The sequence below is a fragment of the Alligator mississippiensis genome, chromosome 3 (assembly GCF_030867095.1).
Source record: "Alligator mississippiensis isolate rAllMis1 chromosome 3, rAllMis1, whole genome shotgun sequence".
Classification (NCBI taxonomy): domain Eukaryota; kingdom Metazoa; phylum Chordata; order Crocodylia; family Alligatoridae; genus Alligator; species Alligator mississippiensis.
The window spans coordinates 106,881,748-106,908,123 of NC_081826.1; the positions used below are offsets into that span (position 1 = coordinate 106,881,748).

Below are 26,376 nucleotides of genomic sequence, written 5' to 3' on the forward strand. Positions count from 1 at the left end.
TATGAGTCATTGCTCCATTCATAGGAGGCTATAGAATTCCATCAAATCCTAAAGTTACTGCAGTGCAGTGCTGCTGCAGTCAAAAATTAAAATAAAAAAGTAGCTTTCTTCTTGTAATGAGCTTAGTAATAATTTAACTCAAAGTATGACTAGAAACATTTCACTTTAATAAATTAAACAAACAATTTGACATAGAAAGCATAATTGTATAACAACTGCAATTAAGATTTAGAAATATTACTTGAATACATATTTGTCTTTGGTTCTTAAACTGTCTTTGGCAAAGTATGCAGCAGTTTGCTTTACTTCAAAGAGGGCATGTTTACATGACATGTTGACTGCACAGTAGCTCGATACTACTGCACAGTAGGGTCACATGGCAAAAAACATACCAAGATGCTACTGTGGAGTAGCATCACTTAAAAGGCATTTGCTGGCAGTACTGCATAGTAACTCTGGTTACTGTGCATTTATTTAATACTTGCTTAAACAAGTACTAAATAAATGCACAGTAACTACTGGGCAGTAGTATCTCATGGAGATGTGTCCAGGGAGACCTATCTTGCTCTTCAGTAGGGGAGATGGCTGGTGAAATGAAAAAGTAGTGATAGAATTTTCTGAGATAATTATTTTCATTAGAATACATTATTGCTGATCATTTTGAATGAGAAAACTGCACTTTGAAACAATCAAATGTAAACTAGGTAATTCATTATAAAGTATTTTGAATGATTTCATATAATAGAATCCTATTGACAGTGCTGCTTTTTAAAACCTTACAAATCCTTCAACTTGGTATATAAATCATGGATAAAATTGTACTGAAATTTGACACCAATGAAAAAAGCTGTTTTTTTTTATTCAAAACAAACTGCATTAAAAAATTATCTTGATATTTTCTTTTAAATTAAAATATATTTCCCACTGAAATATTATCACAATTGCCCATTATTAGCAAAGTCAGCTGTAAATTCAACTCTTTCTGTTAAAATGTACAAGGCTTGGTACTCACCAGGTGTGAAATTATATCGAGCAGAAAATCCCATTGATTCCAGCTCACCATCAGCAAAAAATTTAATCCATAGAAATCTGCCACTGGATTTTATCATAGGTGGATTTTGCTGTCCACAGAAACGTCCAATAATTGGGGAAAAACCAAAAGGTCCATCTCTTACTTCAATATGATCAAACTTGCACTCCCAAGAAGGCTCTATGGAGTATTTTTCATCAAAATTTAGCTCAATACATTGTCTAGGAGCAGCTAGAATGGAAACAAAAATGTGTTTAATTACTACTTTATGATTTATTCTACTTTCAAACTTTAGATAAACAAGTATATATTCCATTTTCCTTGTACATCATAACATTTTCCTAGACAAATACTACTGTTATATATTTCAAATTATATCTTCTGTATCCTAACTCAATTTCACCTCATTAATTGACATGTCTCTTCTACTCCAAGTAAAAGGCATTTGTGAAACTCTTTCTTAAGCAAGTTAAGTCATCTATGTTGTAAAGCAAAAATGCGGTTTAGCAGTGGTTGATTCAGATACAAAACTTCTGAAGGAATCCAATTAATAGGGGAAACCATTTCTTTTCAAATATTTTGAGGGATTTTAATGAGAATGTAATATTTCCTGGTGCTTATAAAGATAAGAAATTATCTGTTCAGGAGTAGAGTACTGCACTGAGGACAAATTCTGTCCCCAGACACACTGAAGTCGATGACAGGCCTATGCATAAACCCTATTTCAGCATAAATTATTTACCATCTCATTTGAAACCTAAGATAAAGTACAGTGAAATGTCACTTAAGAAATCAGCCAAGGAGGACGCAAAAGTTTGTTACCTTAGCTAAAGTTCAGACACTATTCTACTGGAAATGTGAATGATGCTTTAAATTAATCACTTAATTAAATGTTAGGCTATAAAAAAGATCTTTAGTTAATCCATATATAGATTATAAAGTCAGTGAGTATCATTGTGATTATCAAGCTTGGTTTCTTGCATAACAGAGGCTGAAGAATTCTGCTCAGTGGCCGCATCTATGTGAGACAATTACTACGCAGTAGCTTGTTACTACTGTACAATAGGATCGCCAGGCACGAACCACGATGCAGCACTACTACACAGGGGTAGTAAGCATCACGAGGCAACCATGCCAGGATGCTACTATGAAGTAATGCTGGTTACTGTGTAGTCAGCATCTCATGTAGATGTGGCCACTAAATCCTACCTGAAGTCTGATAACTTGTGGTTGAACTACAGCATCTAATTTTGATCAAAGATGCAAGTGAGGGAATATCCACCTAGCAGAGCTGTCTAACAGTTAAATGCCTTCACTGGTAAAAAACAGGTCTTTAATTTTCAAATACTGGATCATGCTATACTTTTACTGTAGAGATCTTTCTGAGATCACCTGTCTTCTAGCATGATCCCTCTCAATGGGTCATGTTCTGCATACCAGACAAATAGGTAAAACTGTGATGGATCAACGTAAATTTTGTCTGAATGAAAGTGTTTACCATTTATGCTTGAAAAAGGCAGAATGCTATTTATGTTAAAATTATTTACAGCTAAAATCTACATATAAGCCTGAATCCTTTTCCACTTCTTAGGTATCTAACCCAATTTAGATGAGTAAGTGGTTTCTATTCCACCATGTTCAAGTCCTTGGAACTCCATAAATAGATCTACTTTGTAATACACCATCAGTTTCCCCTTAGGACTGAATCACAAAGACATAGAGACTCAGGTAGGCATGATTCTGTTCCACTGTATTCAAGTGGCTGAAGGCACCCCCTTTTTGCATTAAGATTTCTTCAGCCACTTTATTCAAGGGGAACAGAATCACACTTTGGAGCATCTTTACATGTGCTACATGTTGGAAGGAGGGGGCGCTTTAATTATAGTGGCTCCAAGAGCTACGTTAATTAAAGCTCCCACAGTGTCGCATGTATTCAGTATCGCACACATTGGAATAGTGGTGGGGGCACTTTAACTACAGCTTATTAGATGAGCTGTAGTTTAAGTGCCCCTACTGCCATTTTGAAATGCGTGGACGCTGAATGCACATGACATGGAGGCTGCTGGAGCATGCTAATTAGCACAGTCCAGCAGATTCAATTGATTGAGTTTGCTCTGATGCATGCTAATTAGCACGTGTTGAAGCAGACATCTGGCATGTGTATAGGTGCCCTTAGTGCCTAAGTCCACTTATATGCCTAATAAGGTGGAACAGGCTTTGACCATTATTGCATAATATTAGTAGATTAATTTAATGCAGACAGCTATACAGAGGGTCAGAACATTCTTTATAACTCTTTATTTTTGTTAGCTTTTCATCCATGCACAGGGTGCAACAAAATGTCAAAACCCAAATGCTGTTCAATTTTCTATATAACCCATAAAGAGAGAGAGAGGGAGTGGACCTGGGTTACATAATTTCTGAGGCATTTTAGAAGGCAAGCTTTGGGAGAAGACTCATTACTCACCTAAGAAAACAGGTTAATTAAAACATGTTAAATTTTCACAGTATGGAACTTATGGATATTAAAAGTAATATCCAATAGGAATCACTTCTGATTAGCGACTCAAAACACATAAATTTACAGTTCTTAAAAATGAAAATAATTTGTCAATATGAGAATTACCAATTTAGAAAAAGGGAAGTTATTAAAGGACATCATTTTAATGCTACCATTATAAAGGCTGAAGACAAGAGAAATCTGATAAGTAATAGTGATATATTGAATAAGTCAAAGATATTGTTGGCTAATATTTTTGATTAACTTTCTATATTTACCAGAAATACAGTTATAAAGCAAAACTTTTGAATATTAAAAGAGTTGACAGTGATTTACACTCTGAGATTTGGACTGTATTTAGTACACTAACACTGTACTTAATGCTAGGTCTTTCAAGGCTGACTCGCTAGTCACATACATGCTAAAATATTGTCTTAAAAAATACAAAGGCTTGATATGCCTGTAAATCACACTAAAAATGGTTAACCATGACTTGAACATCTTCTATCCCTATGACTGATATACAGATTTGTTACGCTGCTGGCAACTTTAGTCAAAAATAGCAACATAAACTGTTAGTTTATATACAGCCATATGCCTTCACCTTCACTCCTCTTCAGCAACATGAATGGCTGGCCACTGACATCAATGGAAACAAAGAAAAACATCTGGCTCTGTACCTTGCCCTTTTACTTTTAGGTCCATAAAAGTAGTTTTATATGTTTATTTTAATTACATTCTCTGTCTTCTTAAAACCTATCCCTTTTCCTCAGCAATTCATTTTTTGAGAAATGTTACCAGTGATGATGTGTAGTCAAATAAATGCTTAACCAAACTTTCCATGATTTCAAAGTTTTATTTAATGTGTTTGTGATAAATGGAGAAAGGCCTATTTCTGACTTACACTTACACTAGTGTATCCCACATGCTTGGTGGAGAACCTGGAATACTGGAAGTACTTCTAGTCCACTTCCAGGTCTGCCACTGAGAGCAATCAGCAATCAGCCATGGGGGAACCTAAGTGCCCCCCCACACCCAGGAGGCACCATTTGCTGAGCTACAGAGGCATGTGGTGGGGGAAGCGCACGCTTCCTGGCGGACCTGGAAGTGGACTAGAAGTGCTTCTGGTCCACTTCCGGGTCTGCTGCTGAGCTCACTGGTGAGCCCTCCACGCTCTTGTGGGACACTCCATCCACCCCAGCATCACAGCATTCATGAGCTGCCTGGTACCTCAAGGTATGTAGAAAAAACATTTAAAGCTAAGTCTATGTCAGAATCTAAGAATCTTCCGAATCTCTCCAAATCAATTTGGGGGGGTCTGATTTGATTCAGAGAGATTAAAGGGTCTCCTGATTCAATTTGGAATCAGAGATTCAGCCACTGAATTGGGCCGAATCTCTGCTGAATCGAATCAGCCCTACTGAGGAGTCTTAACGTCAATTACATTGCCAGAAGTGCATAAAAGGAGTCCTGCTGTGACTGAGAATCAGCCTTGCCACTTTAACTCTCACTAAATTCAATGGACTTCAGTGTAAACCCTCTGCTTAAATAGGAACTGGAAACTTTACAACATGCTGCGCATGGTGTAGCAAAACCCCCAGTTTTCCTTTTTTTTTTTTTAATTTTAAAATGTATTCTCTCCCCTTCCCCAACCATTTCTGACTTTTTCTCTACCTCTCTATTCCCTATAGATAAGTATAAGTGAGCTAAGACATAGGATAAGCTTCAGCATTTTATTTTGGTCGCAAGTTGTATTTGTTTTGTTTTTTCTTCTACTTTATACTGTATAATTATTATGGTTATATTGATTTTTACTGTTCTATATTACTGTTTTACTGATACTATATGAGTTAGGCCTACATATGTAAGTTAGCATAAGTCATGTCAAGTTTCCATTTTGTTTGTCAAGTCTCCATCCTGTCCCCATGCCCTGTTGTATAAGTATGTTGTAACCTATGACTCATACCTACCCCTCCTATGTAACTTGGTTCCTGAATGAATGGGAATGAATGAGGGTACTTGAGAGACAATGGCAGTAGGTCTAAATATAGCTCCCTCTGAATGACCATCAAAACCAATACCTGGACCAATGACCCAACCACTGGAACCACCCTCAGCATTTAAGAAACAAAAGATGAGGTAAGGCAACCCATCATTGTGTCAGCCTGCACATGCTCAGTAAGAACACCTGGAACCCGTTGGAACAGGACTGACCTTGCCTGGACAGGCCCTCCCCATAGGAGATCATAGGTAGTCTGCCCCATAAAAAGGGATAATGAAGACTGACTCCTTGGGATGCCCTCTCCATCTGGACCAGCACCATGCCACACCACCTATCCACCCAGAGGCCCTGCTGGCGACCCCCCTCTGGACAAAGACCCCTTTCCAGCCTGGATAGGTAGCTATCACCCCCACCCCCTCTTCAACCAAAGACTTGGACTCTGCTTCTCTTCCCTACCTGGACTCTAACCCTTCCACTGTCTCTCTTTCTCCTGCTGCCAGTGTGTGTGTGTGTGTGTGTGTGTGTGTGTACACCAATAACTTCATGGGGTTGTGTAGTGTGCTGTCTGTTTAATAAACTTGTTATTTTGAAACCCCGAGTTGGATTTTTGTCTGTTTTCTGACTGTTTCCTCCTTGCCACCACTTATCTTCTCCCCTCCCCCCCACAAACTTCCAGTTTTCTGCTTCAGTTTCCAGCCCCCAGGTTTCTGCATCAGTTTCTTTCCTGGCTGTCTCCTCCTTGCAACTGGACTTTTTCCCTTGCACCAGTAACCTCGAGTAATCCTGGGACCACTTGACCTTAAGTAACCCCAAGCTTCAGTTCCTCAGCCCAGCTTCTTTCTAGTCTACTGGTTCTAATCCAGAACTTGCCTGTGTGTATGTGTAGGTGGGTGGTATGTGTGTGAACTGGTGAATATACATATATATCATCATGTGCGTGATATGCGAATTAGTGATCCGTGTATGTGTACGGAGTGTGTGGGTATTGATAACTGATTGTCTAATTTGGGGTGTGTGTAGTGTATAATGTGCTTGAATTGATGATAGGTATGCATGTGCCTAGCCTGGTTTAGATGTGTATGTGCCTGAGTTGGTAGTGTGTGTGTGTGTGTGTGTGTGTGTGTGTGTGTGTGTGTGCACGCGCGCGCGCACCTAATTGATTTGTGTGTTTGTATATGTGCAATTGTGTCACACCCTCCTATCTAACAGTACAATATTGAGATCCTGAGAGTTGGCCTGACCCCACAGGGCAACAACGGTACCATAAATCATACTGGTTTATGGTTTGAATATTGTCGCAGTTACTTTCCTTTGCTTTTATTGGTTTTTCAAGGACCGTCTTTTTGCATAGCCCGGCACAAGTCTGAGTAGAATTAGGAAAAGTCATCCTGCACAGGATAGGGAACACTTTATGTTCAGCTATAAGCTCTGTGGTTGCCCTTGTTCTTGTAGACCTTATGCAACGTTGGGAAGAGAGTCCTGTTTTCTTTCCCGAGCTCTTCTGTACCCACACAAAGGCTAAGGGCACTTAACAATGTTCCAGATTATTTCATACTAATTTCCTTTTGTGGATAGTGTGTGAAAGCTTTCAGTTTTAAGTTGGTAAAAGACTCTCAAAGAAATATTTTTTTTCTCATCTTCTAGAAGATGACCATGGTAGATGAAAACCAAGGCACAGTTCAAATATTCACTTTTGTTAAATACTGAAGTGCCAGAGTATGATTCCTAAATACTTCTTTTTTTTCTAGCAAACAGGTATCATTAAGGATTCCTGGTGCAATGAACTCCAGCGTATATCATACCACAGTTTATTGGTCCTAGGTGCTGTGTCTTCATGTAAGCCCCAGTCCACAGCATGTTGAGCTGGGTTAGAATAGCCCTGACTGGCTGCTCCAACCCAGCACAACATGCTGCAGGGGGACTGGCTGGGGCATGAGGGTGCTGTAGTGTGGGGCTAGCTGGCAGGCAGCCCTGTATTGAAGCATCCTTGCATCCAAGCCAGCCCAGTCAGCATCTATATGTGCATTATTTATTGCTGTGCACTAAATAGCACCACTGTAGTATAGTACTTGTATTTACAAGTACTCACCTGCGGCAGAGTTGCTTGGCTTACTGTGGCCTAATAGGGCCACTCGTGCAGACACTGAGACTTTCCTGAGGAGCTAATTAGGCAGCTCTGCAGTAAACATCTATTGTAGATGTGCCCAATGAGTACAAGTATACTTCCAGTGAAACATACTGAAATGCAATGAAAGCAGACCAAGAACAACAACTGAAATGTTCCTCACAATAATAAAAAAGAACAACTGGTGGTTGGTTGGTTGTTTTTTGAATACATATTATGGTTTTCTCTATAATGGAATGGAATAATAGAAAGAAAATAGGAAAAAAAACTATTATTAATGCATAACTGGGAGGGGTGGGATTCAGTACTAGAACCCTCATTCCCCTGCAAGGTTAAGCAAAATTCATGGGACTTTTGACTACAATTCAGGCAGAAGACCATAAGAAAAAGTTGTTGCCATCTCACGAACTGCTTTTACTTCCAATCTTAAAAATCTTCTATATTTAGCTTCTAATTATCTTTCTTCAAAGACTGTTAATACCATGGAAAGACTGCTTAATGCCTGCATGTCTTGTCATCTTTTTCATCTAATTATCTTACACAAGTGCTGTCTTGAGATTTTACATTTGCTGTACAAGGCATTTGGTTCTAACTTTTAGTAGAGGAACAGTTGCAGCAAAAACACACAATTAAGGTTTTAATTCTGAGCTGCCTGTGAGTCTGTGTAACTGACAGCTAAAGCTAAGCAAAAAATCTGTTTCAATTTACCAGGCTGCCTGAAAATGAGACATTGAGCTAAACATCTATCTACCCCTTGTAAATATGAGCTGCAGAAGTAATGTCTTTGAATAATCCTTGATATTTCCAGTCTTTGTGAATAGGCAAAGCATAGTCTTCTTTTGAAAAAAGTTCCATGTATTTGTTTTGGAGAATATCTTATGAACACAAGAATCAGCCTGATACACATTATATTAAATGACTTTGACTGCTGCTCTAACTGACATTTTTAATATGAAATATGACTGTGCTACAATATATATAGAACATGTAGTAAGAAAATAAGTATTTGGAAAAGCTTGGATGGCTTTGAAGAGAACTACTATTAATTTTATATTGCTGATTATATATTAAACAAGTCCAGGGAATATAAATAACCAAAATATATAAACTGGAAAAATTAATTCACACCTCTATTGATGCTAATAAAAAAAATTCAAGGCACTCTATACTCCGTACTTTTGCTTATAAGTGTGCATTAATTAGAAATTAAGTCCTTAATTGATCAAAATATCCAAGCGACAAGATTACACATTTCTGGCTTAAAAGCTGAAATCTATTACATAATGTTTGGCTGCATCATTCCCAGAGTATATTTAGCTCAAATAAGAGACTTGGTACTTAAAAGTGCTCTGCTTGCAAAATTCCCCTTGAAGTCAGTGTGCCAAATTCACTGCTGGCAAAAGTTAATGCAGCTGCCCGAGTTGCTCCTCCTATGCCAAAAGTAAATTTGGTCCAATGGGAGTTGTGCATGTGTAACGCATGCATAGGACCAGGCATCATAAGGAATTTAGTATGCACACTGAACCTGATGCTACATTCTTTGTCTCTTAAAGGCCTATATTATAATTGTTAAGGATGTAGGGGGCTCTTTTGATCACAGAATCAGAGGATTGGAAAGAACATCTTATCCAATCATCATCGAAATCATTCAGTCTGACCTCCTATATAACACAGTCTAGAGAACTTTAGGGTGTTTTTACATGTGCTCCAGGGATGTGAGTGGCTAGGAGAGCTGCTGTAATTAAAGTGCCTGCAGTACATCATGCATCAGTGTCTCCATTAAGGCTGTGTGAAACTTTGGTCCCCGATTCAATTCGGTGGAGATTTGGCCCAATTCGGTGGCTGAATCTCCGAATCCAAATTGAATCAGGAGACCCTTTAATCTCTCTGAATTTAATTGGAACCCTCCAAATTGATTCAGAGAGATTCGGAAAGAGTCGGCAATTCAGACATAGACACAGCTTTAAATGTTTTTTCTACATACCTCAAGGTACCAAGTGGCTCGTGAATGCTGCGATGGTGGGGCAGATGGAGCATCCCACAGTAGTGGGGGAGGGGGGTCTCCAGGATGCTTGGCAGCAGACGCAGAAATGGACCCACTTCCAGTCCACTTATGGGTCCAACAAGGAGCATACTGGGAGCCCCCCACACCCCCCAGACTCAGTGACTGGTGCCTCCTGGGTCTGGGGGGGGGGGTCACCCATAGTCCCCCTGCAGCTGATCGCCAAGCTGGAGGAGTATGGGGGGGTGGGGGGGATGCACTCGGTGGTGAACCCAGAAGTGGGCCAGAAGTATTTCCAGTCCACTTCCAGGTTCACCACTGAGCACACGGGGGGTACCCCCCATGTTCCTGTGGGATGCTTCATCCACCCAAGCATCACAGTGTTCACAAGCCATACCTGGTACCTCAAAACATGTAGAAAAACCATTTAAAGCTGTGTCTATGAGCAAATGGCCGATTCTCCAAATCAGCATCAAATCTTCAGATTCAGATTCAACTGAATCGAATCAGAGATGGTGATCCAAATCAACTAATCGAATCACTGTGCCCAATTTGGGCCGAATCCAAATCTGAATCGAATATGGGCCGTTTCACACACCCTGGTCTCCATGCCTCAAAATGGTGGTGGGAGTGCTTTAACTAAAGCCTATTCAGTGAGCTTCATTTGAAGCACCCCCACTGCCATTGTAATACATGAGATGCGGAAGCTGCTGGAGTGCACAAATTAATGTCCTCCAGCAGATTAATTGAGTCTGCTCCAACGCACTGTAATTACAGCACATTAGAGCAGCCTCTGGCATATCTACAGACACCCCAAGTAATTCTTACATTGATCCTATAACTTTTGATTGGTACAGAGGATATTTTTCAGAAAGACAGACTATTTTCATATTGTATTAAGATTTGTAGTTGTAGAGAAACCACTGCATCCCTAGTTGGTTCAATGGTTAATTATTCACATTGTAGGGGGAAAAAAACACACACCTCATTTCTGTTCTGAATATTTCTGGGTAGAACTTTCAGCAGTTGGATGTTTTCATGCCTTTGACTAGTATTTTAAAAAAGACCTTTGCTAAAATTTGTCTTCCCTTTTTGCTTATTGATGAGCATTGGAATTATTATAAGAATGCTCTCATAATAACTAAAAATGCTAATAACTGAATAATTTGAAAATGCTAAAAGATTTGCATACATTTAAGATGACCTATTGCATTTTAAAACTGTTTTCTTGCCATTTCAGCACAAGAAGCCAAACGTTGAAGTCCTAATTTAGTCCCGTTAAAGTCAGTGAAAGTGTTGCCTGAGAGAGGCCATTTTTTTTTCTATTATTACATTTGGTAAGTTTTAAAGAAAGAAGAAAGCAGGCAGGTAAGCAAGCAGGAAACCTGGAAAATTTGGTTATCCAAATCAACAGCAGGACTACCCATGATTTGGGAATCTTTAAGAAGTACAGATAGTAACACAGAATTCTCAGGCTAAATCAGACCTGTGGTCTGCTCCTATATTCAGTGTCACTCAGTGCGAGAAGCTTCAGAGAAAAGTACTAGGACCCTCATAATAGATAATAACTGGAACATAGGAATTAGCTAAAAAATCCCATCTAAAGGTTAATGGGTGCTGACACCCAGAAGTGCAGGAACCTATATGCTTTAGAAATGATCCTATATTAGCTTAAAATATTCTTATGCATATCAATATCTAATTCCTTTTTCTGAAACCCTTTAACTTCAATGTCTTGTAAGACTGTTTCACAGAATAATATATCTCTTAAAAAAAAAAAAAAAGCATTTCTTATATTAATTTTAAATCAGTTATCCTTCAGGTTAATTGACTGCTACTCTTAGGTCTTGTTAAAAAGATAACACCAAATATACTTTCTCAGCACCTCCCTTAGAGGTACATTTATCATGTTTCCTTTTATCTCCTCTCTAAATGGTGCCATTCTTTTCAGTATCTCATATTCTGAAACTTTACCACCTAATCCTTTTGACTTGGACCCAATTATTCTTGCCTTTTCGTTCATTTGTTTGTTTGTTTTGAGAGGGGCAGAGAGATACCAGATCTCAACACAATGTTCAAGGGAAAATCTCCCACCATGTTACAGAAGCCATCACAAGGTTTCATTACTGTTTTCCATCTCATTATTTTATCTGTCAAAAAACAAACAAAATCACAGGAAAGTAGTTGCACAATGACCACAGAACTTCAATGTGCTGCAGACAGTGACACCAGAGTTATTCTGCTTTTGTTTGCTTTGATCAATTTTGCCAGCATCCACAGCTCATTGTCAACATGCTAACAACACATACAAGCTTCTCAAATTATTCCAAACACTTTGCATTTGTCAACAAAGAATTTCACCTCCATCTTGCAACCCATTTGCCTATCTTTTTTACATCTTTCTCAGATTCCCCTCTGACTTCTCTAGGGTTGGTTATTATAAAATTTTCTGTGAACCTCGCATTTTGCTACCTTGTTGCTGTAAACCTCTCCATCCCAGATAATTAATACATATATTCAAACTCTAGCTGTACAACGAATCCTTTATGATCCTCATGTTAAAAGAAGAATTGCCAGTGAACTAGATTAAAGAGATCTTTCAAACTTCCCACTGTAATCTTGAGAGAGGTCTTTATGCCTCAATTATCTGTGAAATACACATGATTCTTCCCAACCTCATGGAGGTGCTCATAAACTCAGTTCTGTATGCAAGAAATTCAGATACTAGTGAGAAAAGCACAGAAGTAGAAAGAAATATGATAACCTTCTGCATACTGAAAATTAACCATTTAATTCCCCTTATTATTATTTTATCGGTTTTTAAACAAAATTTTTCTTTACAGAAGCCATATTTGTTTGTTTCTGTTTCATTTTAGTATTTTATAATACTCTCTATAGTTATAGTTTTAATTGGTTTATCTGGTACTGAAGTAAAGCTCAGTGGTCTGTAATTTCTTAACCCCTATATTTAAAAAACAAAAGATAAAAGATGTACTACTTTTCAGTCTTGTGGCAGGTCTTATGAAAAAGCATACATCTATTAACAAGTCAAAGCCAGATTTTCAAAGATAGTTATGCGCCTAAACATTGAAAAGATACCTGATGGGATTTTAAGTATGATTTAATGGGGTAGAACGACTAAATGCAAAAGTATTTAAGCACCTATTTCCCAGGGAAATCAAAGAGAGCCCCAGTACTTTTGAAAATCCCACTACACGTTTATTTTCAACTTTTGTCACTGCGTGCATTTACACATGCACTTTACTACAGAGTTGACTAATTAGCTCTGAAGTAAAGTATTACATGTGTGCCAGTACTAGGGTGCAGTAAGTTAATTAACTCCACTGAAGAATAGTACTGTTAGGGACAGTTTGGTGGAGTTTGGTGAAGTAAATTACTCTGCCATAGCATAGTACTGTCTCTAACAGTACTATCCTATAGCAGAGTAATTTACTCCACCAAAACACACACATAGACCTGACAGGGGCTGGCTGGGGCATGGGGATGTTAAAGTACAGGAGTTACCTGCCACCTAACCCCACACTTTAGTACCCTCATGCCACAACCAGCCCCTTCACTGCCCAATACGGCCACCCGGAGCTTGGGGCTGACCCCTGCCAGCCCAGGGCTTCTCCACCACAGTTCAAAGTGCTGCAGTCCTGGGAACGCATGCAGACACTGAGCCCAGAAGCAATTTTTGTCTGATACAAACTTTGCTAGAGTTTATCATGACACATTAATTGCATGTGTAGATAGACCCACTGAATACTTTCAATAATTTAGATCAGTTTTACCTCATTCTTAGCTAATATCCCTATCTACCTAGATATTCCTAGGATGATGATCAGAGTAGTACAGGTCAAGTACAAACCACCAGCAAATGCCTTGTGACAGAAGGGGTATGATGTCCCAGTGATCAGCACGTAAATGGTTACACCAGAAACATGGGACCAGAGCAATTAGAGCAATATAAGAGACTAACTCCTTTAGATTAGGTTTGTTTCATAGCATTTCTTTATGTTAAACAATATGATTAAAGAGCATATTCATTTTTTTCCTCTTTCCTCCCCGCTTCTTTTTTTGTCTTGAACATAGCTTCCCGTGACTCAATTATTGGTATGTTTAAGTAGCCTCCGTGATGAATTAAAACACTGAAATTTCCACTTTTTCATTTTAAGGTCTTTTACTTCCTCATTTTTCAAAATCTCGTCTCTGAAACTTATCTCAACAGTACCCATTTTAGGTAATATCAATTTCCCCAGTACCCTTAAATTAATTGTATTACTTATGCAACAGGCAAGGATTTATTAGGGTGATATCTTTTAATGGACTGACTATGTAGTTGGGATGAAGTTAAACAAGCTTTTGAATGTAAGACATTCTTCCTCAGGGCTCTGATTATAGGAAACTAGGCATAACAAGTGAAGCACAGCCTTATTTAGTGGTTCATCTGTAGTTACTTCCCAACTCCTGTGTCTTCCTTAGGATTAAGGCTATACCTATATGTCTACGTTCCTCTGATGGCAAAACCTCTGGAAGTAGACAGCAGCTTGAACCATGAAGCCATCAGAATGCACACACTCCCATGAGGTCTGTTTGGCAGCTGTGCTCCACTGGCATATAGTACACACTGGGAAAACACCAGCTACAGAAGATGAAGTAACTCTGTAGCAAAAGGAAGGATTCTGTTATCACAGAAGGCAAGGGTTGATGCACTTAAAAGGGCTTCCAGTAAAACTTTGTAGTGTAGTCTAGGACTAAGTTGAAAGAAGACTTTCCTCTCATGCACCATACAACTACCTTTCTGTACCATGAAAAAGCTAGGTTTGTAAGTTTTGTCTCCCATTTTACCAAACTTTCAAAAATTTGGAAGTATCCTTAAAGAGAAAAAGGAGGAAGCGAGAAGAATATATCAAACTATATATGTAAAATAAAAATACATTATTAAACCCCCCTCAAATAATAGGATTCTTTTTTAGTTACCTTCTATAATGTAGATGCACTCTCTGTCAGGAGGATATTTGTTGGGGTAATTGGGAGAAGTGAAGATGCCTCCTTCTGCATATTTTGTCCAAGTTCCACACTGCACTGTTTTCTGCCCTTCTAAAGTGGCCTGCTTTTCTATGAAAAGATCATATCAAGCATTAGAAAATTATACACAAACTATTTCTTCTGTCATAATTATACTTAGAACTGCTTTAGAAAACTCCTATGAAGTGCCTAACCGTGTATTCATTGTAGTCTGCAGAAGTTTTGCCATTGACTTTAATAAAAACAGAGATGGGCTTGTTCCTTGCTTCCTTATTCTGAATAACTTTATTCCCTCCTCCGAATAGCTTCCCATTGCAGGGTCAGGTACTAGGTCACCTAATCCCACCTGCCAGTATTTAACATAAATATTTTAGAGTTGTTATCAATTCACTTCCAAACAAATACAAATATCTATCTATCTATCTATCTATCTATCATGTATATACACAGACAAACACACATACATATATATATGCACGCACATTCACATCTATCATAGATGTGAATGTGCGTGCATATATGTATGTGTGTTTGTGTGTGTGTATACACACACATATATAAGCAGATACATGTATATATACATAGCGTATATATGTATACACATACAAGCACATGCATACATTTGTGTGTGTGTGAATATATATAAAATGTGCCCTGCATTATATTCTGAAATATATAAATATAAAACTTAAAAATAGCCCAAAAATGACATACCTGTTCCTTTTTTTGTTGCCCCAGACAAATGTAGGATGATTAGACTTGCTACAACTGAAAGAGAAAAATGTATTAGGTACATCTGTATGTTAGTGCCTGCAATCAAAGAAACTGTAAAAAACTCGAGAGAGAGAATATAATTTTAAAAGAATCAAAGTACAAAAGTGGTTTGTTTTGTGGCTACTTTACAATATTATTTTATAAAAGTCTAGTTGTGTTTTATGAGTGTAAGAAATGTACCTAGATATGTTGAACAGAATAGAGACAAAATACCTCTGGATTTAGAGAACTCCAGGTATTCCTTGCCCCCTTGTTCTTTTTTCTTTTAGAAGTTAAAATAAATCACTTGACTGCTAATATTTATTTATGTGCCATGGTTGTCTGGATCAATGACAGACAGGTGACTGTTACTAATGAAGTGAGAAAGACTGCTAACCGCTAGTGGCACAAGTCTCATTACACGTCTCCTCTTCTGTGAACAGTAATACTTTTGGAAAAGATAAGCTGTGGCTCTGCAGAAGATGAAGAAAAGGCTCTTCATATCCACCAGTGCAACTGCAAACTTCAAAGTGACGGGCAAAGGAAGCATCCCATATCTTAAAACAAACTAACTGTTCTGGGGTATTTGAATCTTCCAGGATCAAGTGCCTTTTTGCTATAAGGAATCTGGAGCTTTTTCTGCAGCTGAAAATGTTTTGAATCTGAACCAAGCAAACAAGCTCTCTGCAATCAAGGTAGCTGATCTTTGCCTGGTGGGAGCAAACCACTATTCCATTACTTGACTCCAAGATAGTGATGCTTCCTGAGATTCTGGGAGTTATAGGTTGTGCCCATAAAGTATATACAGGAACCAATAGACTGGAGTAGGCAAGGAAGGATACTGAGGCTATTATCAGTGATAGTGTCACTCTTTTTAGGAGACAAAAGTGATAGATTCTTAAAAAGGTGACTGTTAGATCCTAGATCAAATAAAATCATCTCTTGAAGTTGTCATTCTGTCTGCTTCACCCTGTCTTGGATCCGTTTGAGAGGAGCCTAGGTTTACAAGTCAGCAATGAAACCATTCTAACAGTACTTCGTTTTTTGTTTTTTTTTCCACTATAGCCTGGGATTACTGCAAATACTTCGCTGACTGCAGGGACTGATGTTCTCCTGTTAATAGATAAATAGCATGTATCCACCCTGATTATTTTAGCAACTGTCATTTGTGCTGTTGATCATGAGGAAAACTTGATTACTTAAACAGCAGTATAAACATAGTGGAGTTGTCGCTGAATTACTTGCATCCTTTCTCTGCCCCAAGAAGATTCCAAAGGATACTAATAGCAATGGGCCATCTACCTAAAGGATCCTTTCATATAGGGTCTTCCACATCTTCTTATTCAATGTGGAAATGAAATCAATAGGAGGATTGATAAGGAAGCCCTGCATCTCACACTGCCCTGAGGACATCCAGATCTTTATTTTTATGTCTTCTGACCTATCCACTACCTCTGAATGCCTCACAGAGCTTCTGTTATGAGTGAGGTTTTTCCTCAGATTTGGATTTGCCCAATTGTTTATACCCCAGTTCTCCTCAAGGATGGATAAGATTCCACCTGCCAGTCATAATGGGCACATCTGGAACAGCAAGACACAGCTGCTCATTTACTAAGCTGTGTTTCATACATTTTCACCTATGTTCTTCATTAACTGCCAACTAATTTCCAAATGGTATAAGATGTTATGTTGTACACTATGAAGCTAGCTGTAGAAACTTCCTTATAAACTCCTAGCCATTGCAATCTGATGCATTCACATAAGTAACTCAATGGATAAAAAGGGCAACATCTCTTAATAATTAATTAAAACCTAGAACATTATCCTTTGAAGCAACTTGTGTCTGAAGACTTCAATGGAATTTTTAATATTAATACCCCCATTTTACAGGTGGAGGACATGAGTCACAGAGAAGGAGTGAATTCTTCCAGGTCATAATAATACCCTGGTATAGGAGGAAAGACAAGGCTTCAATTGAGTCCCAGCTTCCAGCTGTTATCACTAGAAGCAATACTTCCAATTCCATCAATAAAGTTGTTCTGAAGTAGTGAAATGTGCTTACAAATTGACATGCCAGTACTGATTATCAACAGAGTAAAAAACAACAACAGGCTAAGCCACTTCACACTTAATTCTCATAAACTATATCCAACACCTTTGGCTCAATCAGCTAAATACTTCTGCACCTGCCCAACAGAAATGGTGATTTGTATTAGTGGCATTAAAATCAGAATTACAAAAAGGCTTGTTTTGCCATAAAAAAATCATCATTTTCTCCAGCACTTAAAGATTTAGGACCCAACCCCTGAAGACTTAGAGTGTAAGGCTTAGTAATATATTTCACGCAAGCAGTTGAAGGTTACCCAGTGGAGAGAGTTCTCACGATGAATATATTTATCTCCTAATGGGTCCTGTTCACTGGGTTACAAACTGAATAGTAGTCATGTTAAGCCAAATATAAAATCTACCTTCCTCCTCCCACAGCTTTCCTTCTCCCTAGCTCAGAAACAGTGCAATGTGTCCCTTACCGAAAAGGCATCCAAAAACAAACAAACAAACAAAACCCCAAAAGCCAAAAGGACAGCCTGCAGTCTTCATTCAGGCAAAACTGCTATTCAGATACTCAGGAAGTGTTATAAAGCATGGGCAGCAATGCTGGCAATAACACAGGTTGAGGGGGAGAGGGGAAGGACTGAAATCATCATTCCACCTAATTTCTGTGGGTCTGTCCTGTCATGTACACAAATACATGCTGCTCCCCTTCTCTTTTCATCCTAATTGCACTTATTGCTGGCATTATTCTGATGATGCATTTGTACACATTTCCATTACAAAGCCACATATAAAGAGCTTTATCAGCAGGCCATAAAACTTGCTCCTAACACAATTGGTCATACAAGGTCTACCACAATTAAGAGTTGGGGGGGAAGAGGGGGGAACAGCCTCTCTAAAAAGGCTGCCATTTCACAGGGCCAGAAGTCAATCAAAATAAACAAAACTACTGCAAGAGGCTGCTCCAGAGTATTGCTTCAGTTTAACCCAGCAAGGTCCTCACCCCCACTCAATCTATTTGTGGTTGCAGGGCTGGGAATAACATTTTCCAGGCCATTAGTCATGCAGTAGAATAAGCCCTTTTTGATATTAGCATGTAGTCCAAATATTACCTAGTCCAAATTTATCATCTAGTCCAAACCGTATCATCTATTATCACCTTTGGCTCCTATCTTTGCCTGCTTCTTTCCTGGAATAGGGACTATTCCAAGGCAGGATTGGTGACTACCACTCCTAAGGGCTCCAACACTAGTGTTGTTTGGACAGCTCCAGGTTTTGGAGGCATACTGATGTGAATCGGCCGCCGCACCATCCAGCTCCTACAGGCACTACTTTGGATGGCAGAGGCCACTGCGTCCAAAGAAATTCACTCCTAAGAACAAATCATCGACTAGGCTTTGGCTTCCTTCCCACCGATTTCTGCAACTGAACAGCTCCTATTTCCCAGCACCCTGCACGGATCAGTCCCTGGGGCTACAGAAACCGCAGTGAGGAGGCTGATAAGGGGGGAGGGAGTCAACTCGGAGCTGCTCCAGCCCCGTCGTGTCTCACTGTCATGATCACCGTGGGTTTCAGTGTCATGATCAGCGTGGGTCCCAGCCACAACCTGGAGCGATGTCACTGGCAGCAATGGAGTTATGTCACCAGGGAGCACCATTCAGCTCCAAGGCTGGGGACCCCTGGGTTGCAAGCCAAGTGCCAGCAGAGCTGGATCAAGAGTCAATAGAGATCCATAGGACTCTTTCCAGTCCGGCAGCTCACCGTTGCAAAAAAAAAAGAAAAAAAAAAAAAAAAGGCAGGACAGTTTCGTCTCCTGCCCTTGATCTGGCAAGCTGGCACCTCACCCTTGCATATGCATGAAGGCTCAAGCTTCACGGCCCCAAGAGCCGACAACTGCAAAGAAAGAGCAGCTGCCTGAGCCCTTGTGAAGTCCAGGATCCATCCACTCCCATCCTGCCTTCCCTCTCCTGCCACCAGCACTGCATTGGGAGGCAGAGAAAGTTTCCCCCACCCCCCCTGTGCCCGCCTGTCCCAGCCTCCTCCTTGCACTGGCACCACTAGGCTTGGAGAAAGGGAGAAAAAGAGTTGCCCAGAAGAGCAGAGCAGCCCCCGGGGGGGGGGGGGGGGGGAGGGGGAAGAAGATACTTACTGTGAAACAAACTGCGCCCATGGACCATGTCTGTTCCTTACACAAGGGGCTTCGATCTCCACTAATTCCATTTAGATACGGGAGGACTTCCAGTGGTGGGCAGAGGATGGAGTAGAAGAAAAGAAGAGGGGGAAAAAAAAAAAAAGGAAACCCCACTGGAGACCCCCCCCCCCCACACACACACACGCGCGCGCACACACAAGTGGATCAGCTCTGCCTCTCTCGCCGCCTTCAAATAATCCCCAGCACCATCGCAGTCACATCACGCCGGGGCTCTCAGCAGCACCCCAGTAATCTTTGGATCAAAGCAGCGGCGGCGACCCTGGAGCCCGGCGGGGAGGCTGCATGGCTGGCGGAGACGGACGGACGGACAGACGGAAATCGCGGAGCAAGCCCCTGGCAAACGGCACATCCAGGTGCAGGGGAAGAGAAGGCAGCAGCAGCAGCTGGGGGGGGGGGGTGGCTCTCACAACCCCCCTAATCACCAGTTTCATCCAAGACCAAGAGCAGAGCGAAGCATCTCCTGGAGGATGGCGAGCCCGGCGCTGTCCAGCCCTTTGGGGTCTTTTGATGCATCGAAGAAGGGATTAATGGGTCCGTCATCAGCTCCCTCTGCTTGCTCTTCTGGAGGGGTGGGGAAGGGGGGTGGGGGGACCAGAGGGGAGGGAGCGGGGAGGAAGCGCTACCAAACAGGGGCGTGAGGCATCTCGGTGTGCAGTGCAATCCGTGTTAGAGGAGCAATCCTTTCGGCTCCGAGCAGCCCATCGCGCCGTGTTGCATAGTGTCAAGCAGGAGCAGCGGCAGGAGGAGGCTGGGAGCCCATTGCAACCTGCTCGGATCCTCCTCCCGGGGATGGACGGCTGGAGAGACAGAGCCCCGCACACACACACGCGCGCACACGCAAGGAGGTGGAGAGCTGCAGGGAGAGGTCCCCGCGCTCCGCCAGTCCAGGCGAGAACCAGACGCCAACTCCGCGGCTCTCCCGGCTCCGCAAGGCGCAGGTCCCGCCGCGTCTGCCCGGGGCTGCCCCATGCCGCACGCGCGCACACGCACACACACGCGCGCACACACTCCCGCACTCTCACGCATGCACACACACACATTCAAACGCACGCACATACACACCCACCCACGCGCGCGCGCACACACTCACACACACCTTCACTCACACATACACTCGCACACAGTCACACGCACACACATACACTGATATACATCTGCACACACACTTTCACTCACACTCACGCGCACATACTCTCACACATTCACACACACGCACACACACCAACGCGCGCGCGCACACATACACTGACATGCACCTACACACACGTTCACACTCACACACATATACTCGCGCACACATTAATTCACACACGCGCACTCGCTCACGCGCGCACACACGCACAAGAGGAGCAATAAAAGTTTCGCGGCGAGCCCTTGGGCGGCGGACACGGCTCTTGCCCTTGGCAATGAGTCCAGAGACAGGCACTGCCTCCCTCCCTCCCCCCGCGGCTTTCTCCCCTCTCCCCAGGAAGGCCGGGCGGAGCGGAGGGAAAAATCCCGGAGCCAAGAATCCCGAGAGTAACGAGAGGGGAAGGGGAAGGGGAAGCCCCGCTCCCCCAGTCCTGCCCCAGCAGCAGGAGCGGAGCGCGCCCGCCACCCGTCTCCCCTCTGCGGGACTGGCAAAGCAATCCCGCGGGAGGGAAGGGGACAGTGTTGGAGGCGGCTGAGACCGAGACAGGGGGGGATGGACAGGGGTGGGGGAGAAAAAGATTTGCTTGACTGAAGTGTCTGAGAGAGAAAAAAGAGTGGGGGGGGGGGAATGAATGGCTTCTGCACCTGCTTCTCAGTACCTGCTGCTGCCGCAGAGAAGCTGAGGCACAGCGTGTGCGTGCGAGTGAAGGTGTGCGAGCTTGTGTGTGAGTACGCGTGTGAATGTGTGTGCGCGTGTTTGTCCGTCCTTCTTCCACTCTGGGGGAAGGGAGGTGCAGAGAGAGAGTGTGTGTGTACGTGTGTGTGTGTGTGTGACCTCCTTCCACTCTGGGGGAGGGGGGCTAACAGTCGACTGAAGATCCGGAGGGGAGGGAGATCCTGCCCTTAAGAGATCCAAGATCAAATAGAAAACCCAGCCCTCTTTCCCAGGCTGCCAAGCCAAGGGAGTTGGGAGGGGGAGGAAGGTGGAGGGGGAAGGGGAAATCCAGTGCAACTCCCCAGCCCCACACACACACGCACTCTCTCTCTCTCACACACACACACACGCACTCTCTCTCTCTCTCTCTTTCACACACACACACACACACACACACTCTCTCTCTCTCTCTCTCTCTCTCTCTCTCTGTCCCTGTTGCTCATTGCATCTGCAACGTGGTTATTGCTGCACTGGGGGGGGGGAGGGGGCAGAGGAGTCAAGAGGAGCCCCAAGCCCTAAAGACCTTTCATTCTTCCCATGCAGCTCTTTATTCAGAAACCAAACGCTGCTGCCCCATCTCCAGCCTCATGCCAATCAGAGGATGATTAAAAGAAAAAACAAAAAGGGCCGGGGGGGGGGGGGGGGGCGTTACAAAAGCCCGAAGATTGACTTTGCATTTGTGCGGGGCCAGCAGGTTTCCGGGCGGGGCTGCACAACCCCCAGAGGAGCAGTGTCGGTGTTTCTGCCCATCAGGCGCCCCCGATTTGGGGGGGGGGGAGGGGGGGACTGCCCCCAGCCGCTGTGGTGCGGGAAGTGAGTGCCGGCTGCCTGCACGTGTTGCGAGGGTGAAGTGCTCGCCTGCTGATCAGACTCGGAGGAAGCAGGGACACCGCTGAATTGCACAGCTGTGACCCCCAAAGGTGGGAGAATAAACCAGCCCCCCTCCCCGGCTATTACAGCACAGCACGCTGGAGTCAGCGACCACCCCTTCCCCCTTATAGCCAACTGCTCTGTGGATTTTCTGCTCTGTAATCCGGAGCCAGGACAGTATCTGCCACAGATATTTAAGCATTCAGGCTGGCGGCAGTAGCTCCACGCACAAGAAGAGGAAGAAGTATTGGCGGCAGATAGGATCCATCCATCCATCCTGCCTGTCTATTTTAAAATCCTCCGAGTTGAGGAGGATGCATCAGGCAGCCCCAGGGCTCTGCAGCAAACTCCCTGAACTGAAGAATCGCCTGGTACTCCCTGGGTCTTCTTCTGTTATTCATTTTACTTACAGGCAAAAATCGAGACTGCAGTTTTGACTTCTCATAAACTGACATTTCTCCCTTCCTCTCCAGTCCGCCAGCAAGGGAGTTTAAGTTGAGAGTCAGCCGATTTACCTATCCGGATCAACTGCCCTCATGCAGACGTGCAGTGTCTCACTTTCTTAGACAAGCAACATGTTGAGCAACTGGAGAGGAAGGGCTTGAAAACGTCCTGTAATAAGGAGAGCTTAAAAACAGATTGAAGGCTTCTGCTGCAGGGCAATGCAGACATCCATATGGCTAGGTTTCAAGTTATAGTTACTTACAGAAGGTTACAGTACAAGTAGGCACAGAACAGCTGATCTGGCTTTTCTGGGAAAATGTGCTGTGTCACATTTTCTAATGGTAAGCTTCCATATTTTTCTCCTTGCTGGATACATCCTCTATATTGTCACACAGGGAGCCTTCTTGCTTTGGAGCTTCTCCAGCTATGGAGAGAGCCACTGCTGAATTTGAAGGCACTATCCAGTACTACTGCTGTTTACATAGCACCCTGTGTTTGCTATGTCAAGTGAAGTACATCAAAATCTACCACATCATTAGCTCAAGGAGTTTCCAACCACATCATCAGCTCAAGGAGTTCCCAATCTGAAACTACAGCAAGTACCCTGCAAATATAGTCCGAAATATGCACAGAATAGCCACATTTTTATAAATAAAGCGACAGGCATGCTCACCTAGCGAGTACTTTCTACAGTTAGGTTAGATGTAACAATGAAATAAGTGGTAGGTTTGTACCAATGTGTTGTGAAAAAGTAAAAAGCAAAACTATTAAAAAGTAGTATATGTGCATCTGTCAATGAGAAGCTAGAACAAATCAATTTCTGGGAGATTCATAGATGTTTGGGTGAGATGGGACCTCAGCAGAGCATGGAGTCTGACCCCCTGCCCCAGAAAGTAAAGAGCAGCGGAGTCAGATGACCCCAGCCAAGTGCTTGTCCAGTCTCCTCTTAAAGACCCCCAAGGTAGGGGAGAGCAACACCTCCCTTGGCAGTCCATTCCAGATTCTGGCAACCCTTCCCATAAAGAAGTTCTTCCACATGTCTAACCTGAATCTGCTCTCCGTCAGTTTGTGGCTGTTATTTCTAGTTACTCCAAGGGTGCCCTGGTAAGCAAAGCATCTCCTATCCCTTGCTGTCCTCACCTGATGAAACCCTTGTAAATTGTCTTTGAAAAATATAATCTTCACCTTTTCATTTCTCCTCTCATTTCAGTCATTTTGCATATTCTAGCTTCAAAATTTTTTTACATAAATAATCAGTGCAGAGGAAGTAGTTCCTTCCTGGGCCTCTTGATACCTTCAAGCCTGTTTATTTATACAGGTAAATTTTAAGTGTTAGAAAAGCCTATCAAGTTTGGGTGAAAAAAAACTAGATGGAAATTCTTCCTAACACAAAAGATTTTTTAAAAACATTTTTAGGAGGAAAGAACAGTGGGGACCATATATAATTTCAGTTGATTCTAAAGGGCAACTCTGAATACACCACAGTCCTTAAAATCTTCCTCAGGGAAAATGCCACTGATCTCAAATGGGAATTTTTCCCTGAATAGGACATCAAGTTCCATTTGCATGCATGAAAGCATAGCTGTATTTTAAATTATTCCTTATGGCTTTTAGTTAAAACCTTACTTGTAGAGATGAACAGTTTACCCAGGGGTATATTGTTTTTTGATTCATGTATGAATTAAAAATCTCTGCATGCCTCAAAATGTTGTTCTTTATTGTCGTAACCATCCATCACATGATAATCCCTTCATATAACACAACCTGTCAGCATGCCTATCTCACTGTGAGAAACTGAGCCTTTCTATTGATTTTGATGGGATCTTGATTTGACCTAAGAGGCTTTCCTCTAAAAGATGCTGTGTGCTCTCAACTACCCCTCTCGTCTTGGTAATAACTTTAAGCTAACGCAAGGCGCCTAGGGACATGAGGGCACTTGGCATGTCAAAGGGGCAGGACAGTAATTTGGAACCCTATTTGAGCATTTTCAAGTTGGGAGCAAGATTTAGATTGATGTTTACAAAGTAGGAAAAGCGAGACAATCTAAGTGAATGAGTTGCAGAGAAAAGAGTGCAATCTCTCATTTAAGACAGGAGACTTCAAAAAAGCTAAGCTTTAGTTGCCTCAGAAACTATGCTGCACTACTGTTGCTATCATCAGAAAACAAATAAACAAACAAAAACACTCCATTAGATCTATGTCCCGCTTTCCTCGTTTATTTGCTAAGCTGTGCGTTTGCTGTGATAAAGAACGTAAGGAACCATTACTGGAGAAGAAAACGGATCCATCTTCTTCCCATCAAAAATGCCTTTACATTTTTTTCCAAAGAAATTCAGAAAGGATACCTAAGAGAATTGATCGGCTTTGGTTTGCAAGAGGTAAAAAACAGAACAATTTATAGCAATGTGATCAACTAGTTTGACCACCTGGGAAATTAAGGCTATAGGATTTCCTTAAATTGTTTTTCTGTTTAAGATAGAGGATGTTTTAGAAAATGATCCAGTCTTGATTGAACAGTGCTCAGAGTTTAGGAATCCATCATAACCCTCGGCAAATAATTCCAATGTTTAAACACTCTGAATTGCACCTTGCTTCTAGTCCAACTTTCAGCAACTTGATCTTACTATACCTTTGTTTGGTCCTTTCAGCCTATCCTCATCCTGGTCCTTTCCTGTCACCACTTCTTTATCCTGACTTCACACACTGTCACAATCCAGTTTCCCCATAATTTCCTTCTCTCCTCGCCTTTTCAGGCTGCTTCCTCCTTCCTCTCTATGCTGCTTGGGTACCAGGAAAAGGAGAACTAAAAGCACAAAAAGGCAGAGATGGCAGGTATTTCCAGTTTGCTTTCAATTTCATTGTTATTTGATTTTGGGTCTGATTCGATTTGCAATGAATTTTTTTCCCCCAAAATTTCCACTGAATCAGAATCTCTTTCGGCATTACAGTTGCTCACAGAAACTGAGGCTCTTGCCAGTTTCATTGATAAGCAGAAACTCAATTTCACCGAGCGTGTACAAAGGTTCTTAGGCTGTCTGGCACTAGGGCAAGGTACTCTTACAACTTCCAGTGCAGACCCACCAGAGATCCACATTGGGCCCCCTTAGAGTCCTGTGGTTACTGAATCCCACCTAAACTAAAAATTTCAGACCCAGTGATATTTTTCATTGAAACTTTGTGTCACTGGGAAATTTCTGACCAAAACTAATGAATGAACTCGGTCCTTTCAGTACCTGTGCATGATGGCACAGGACAAATGCAGAGAACACTGACTCAGAACAGGGTGAAACCCGCTCAATTGAGATAGACTCCTCAGAAAATTTATTTAAAAGTCTAGCAAGTGAACATATGTTTCCAATAACCAAATTTGGAAAGACTCGCAAAGCTATGCAAAGACACATCCTTTTACCACGTGATCACCCTGCCATTTTTAGTCTCTGTTCCAAAGCATGGAGTCTTTCCCAACCTCATTGTAAGAAACCAGTGAATCATTTTCACTGAACACTTTC

General features: G+C 42.0%; 1 protein-coding gene across 6 annotated transcripts in view; it reads right to left on the reverse strand.

The window, feature by feature from the left end:
- NETO1 (neuropilin and tolloid like 1) overlaps positions 1-21,007 on the reverse strand; it is a 101,186-nt gene extending 80,179 nt beyond the window's left edge. For 4 of the 6 annotated variants that reach the window (XR_009460785.1, XR_009460786.1, XM_019490310.2 and 1 more), the window contains exons 1-4: positions 19,645-21,007; positions 15,405-15,458; positions 14,643-14,780; positions 1,013-1,261 (exon numbers count right to left, since the gene is read on the reverse strand). Coding sequence is in view for 4 of the 6 variants with exons in the window: in XM_019490310.2 (XP_019345855.1) it covers positions 1,013-1,261; positions 14,643-14,780; positions 15,405-15,458; positions 19,645-19,672 (469 nt within the window). In the remaining 2 variants the exon portion in view is untranslated. The remainder of the gene's footprint in view (positions 1-1,012; positions 1,262-14,642; positions 14,781-15,404; positions 15,459-19,644) is intronic. The other 2 variants (XM_019490312.2, XM_059724273.1) reach the window with 1 other exon arrangement.
- Between the last annotated feature and the right edge of the window lie 5,369 nt (positions 21,008-26,376).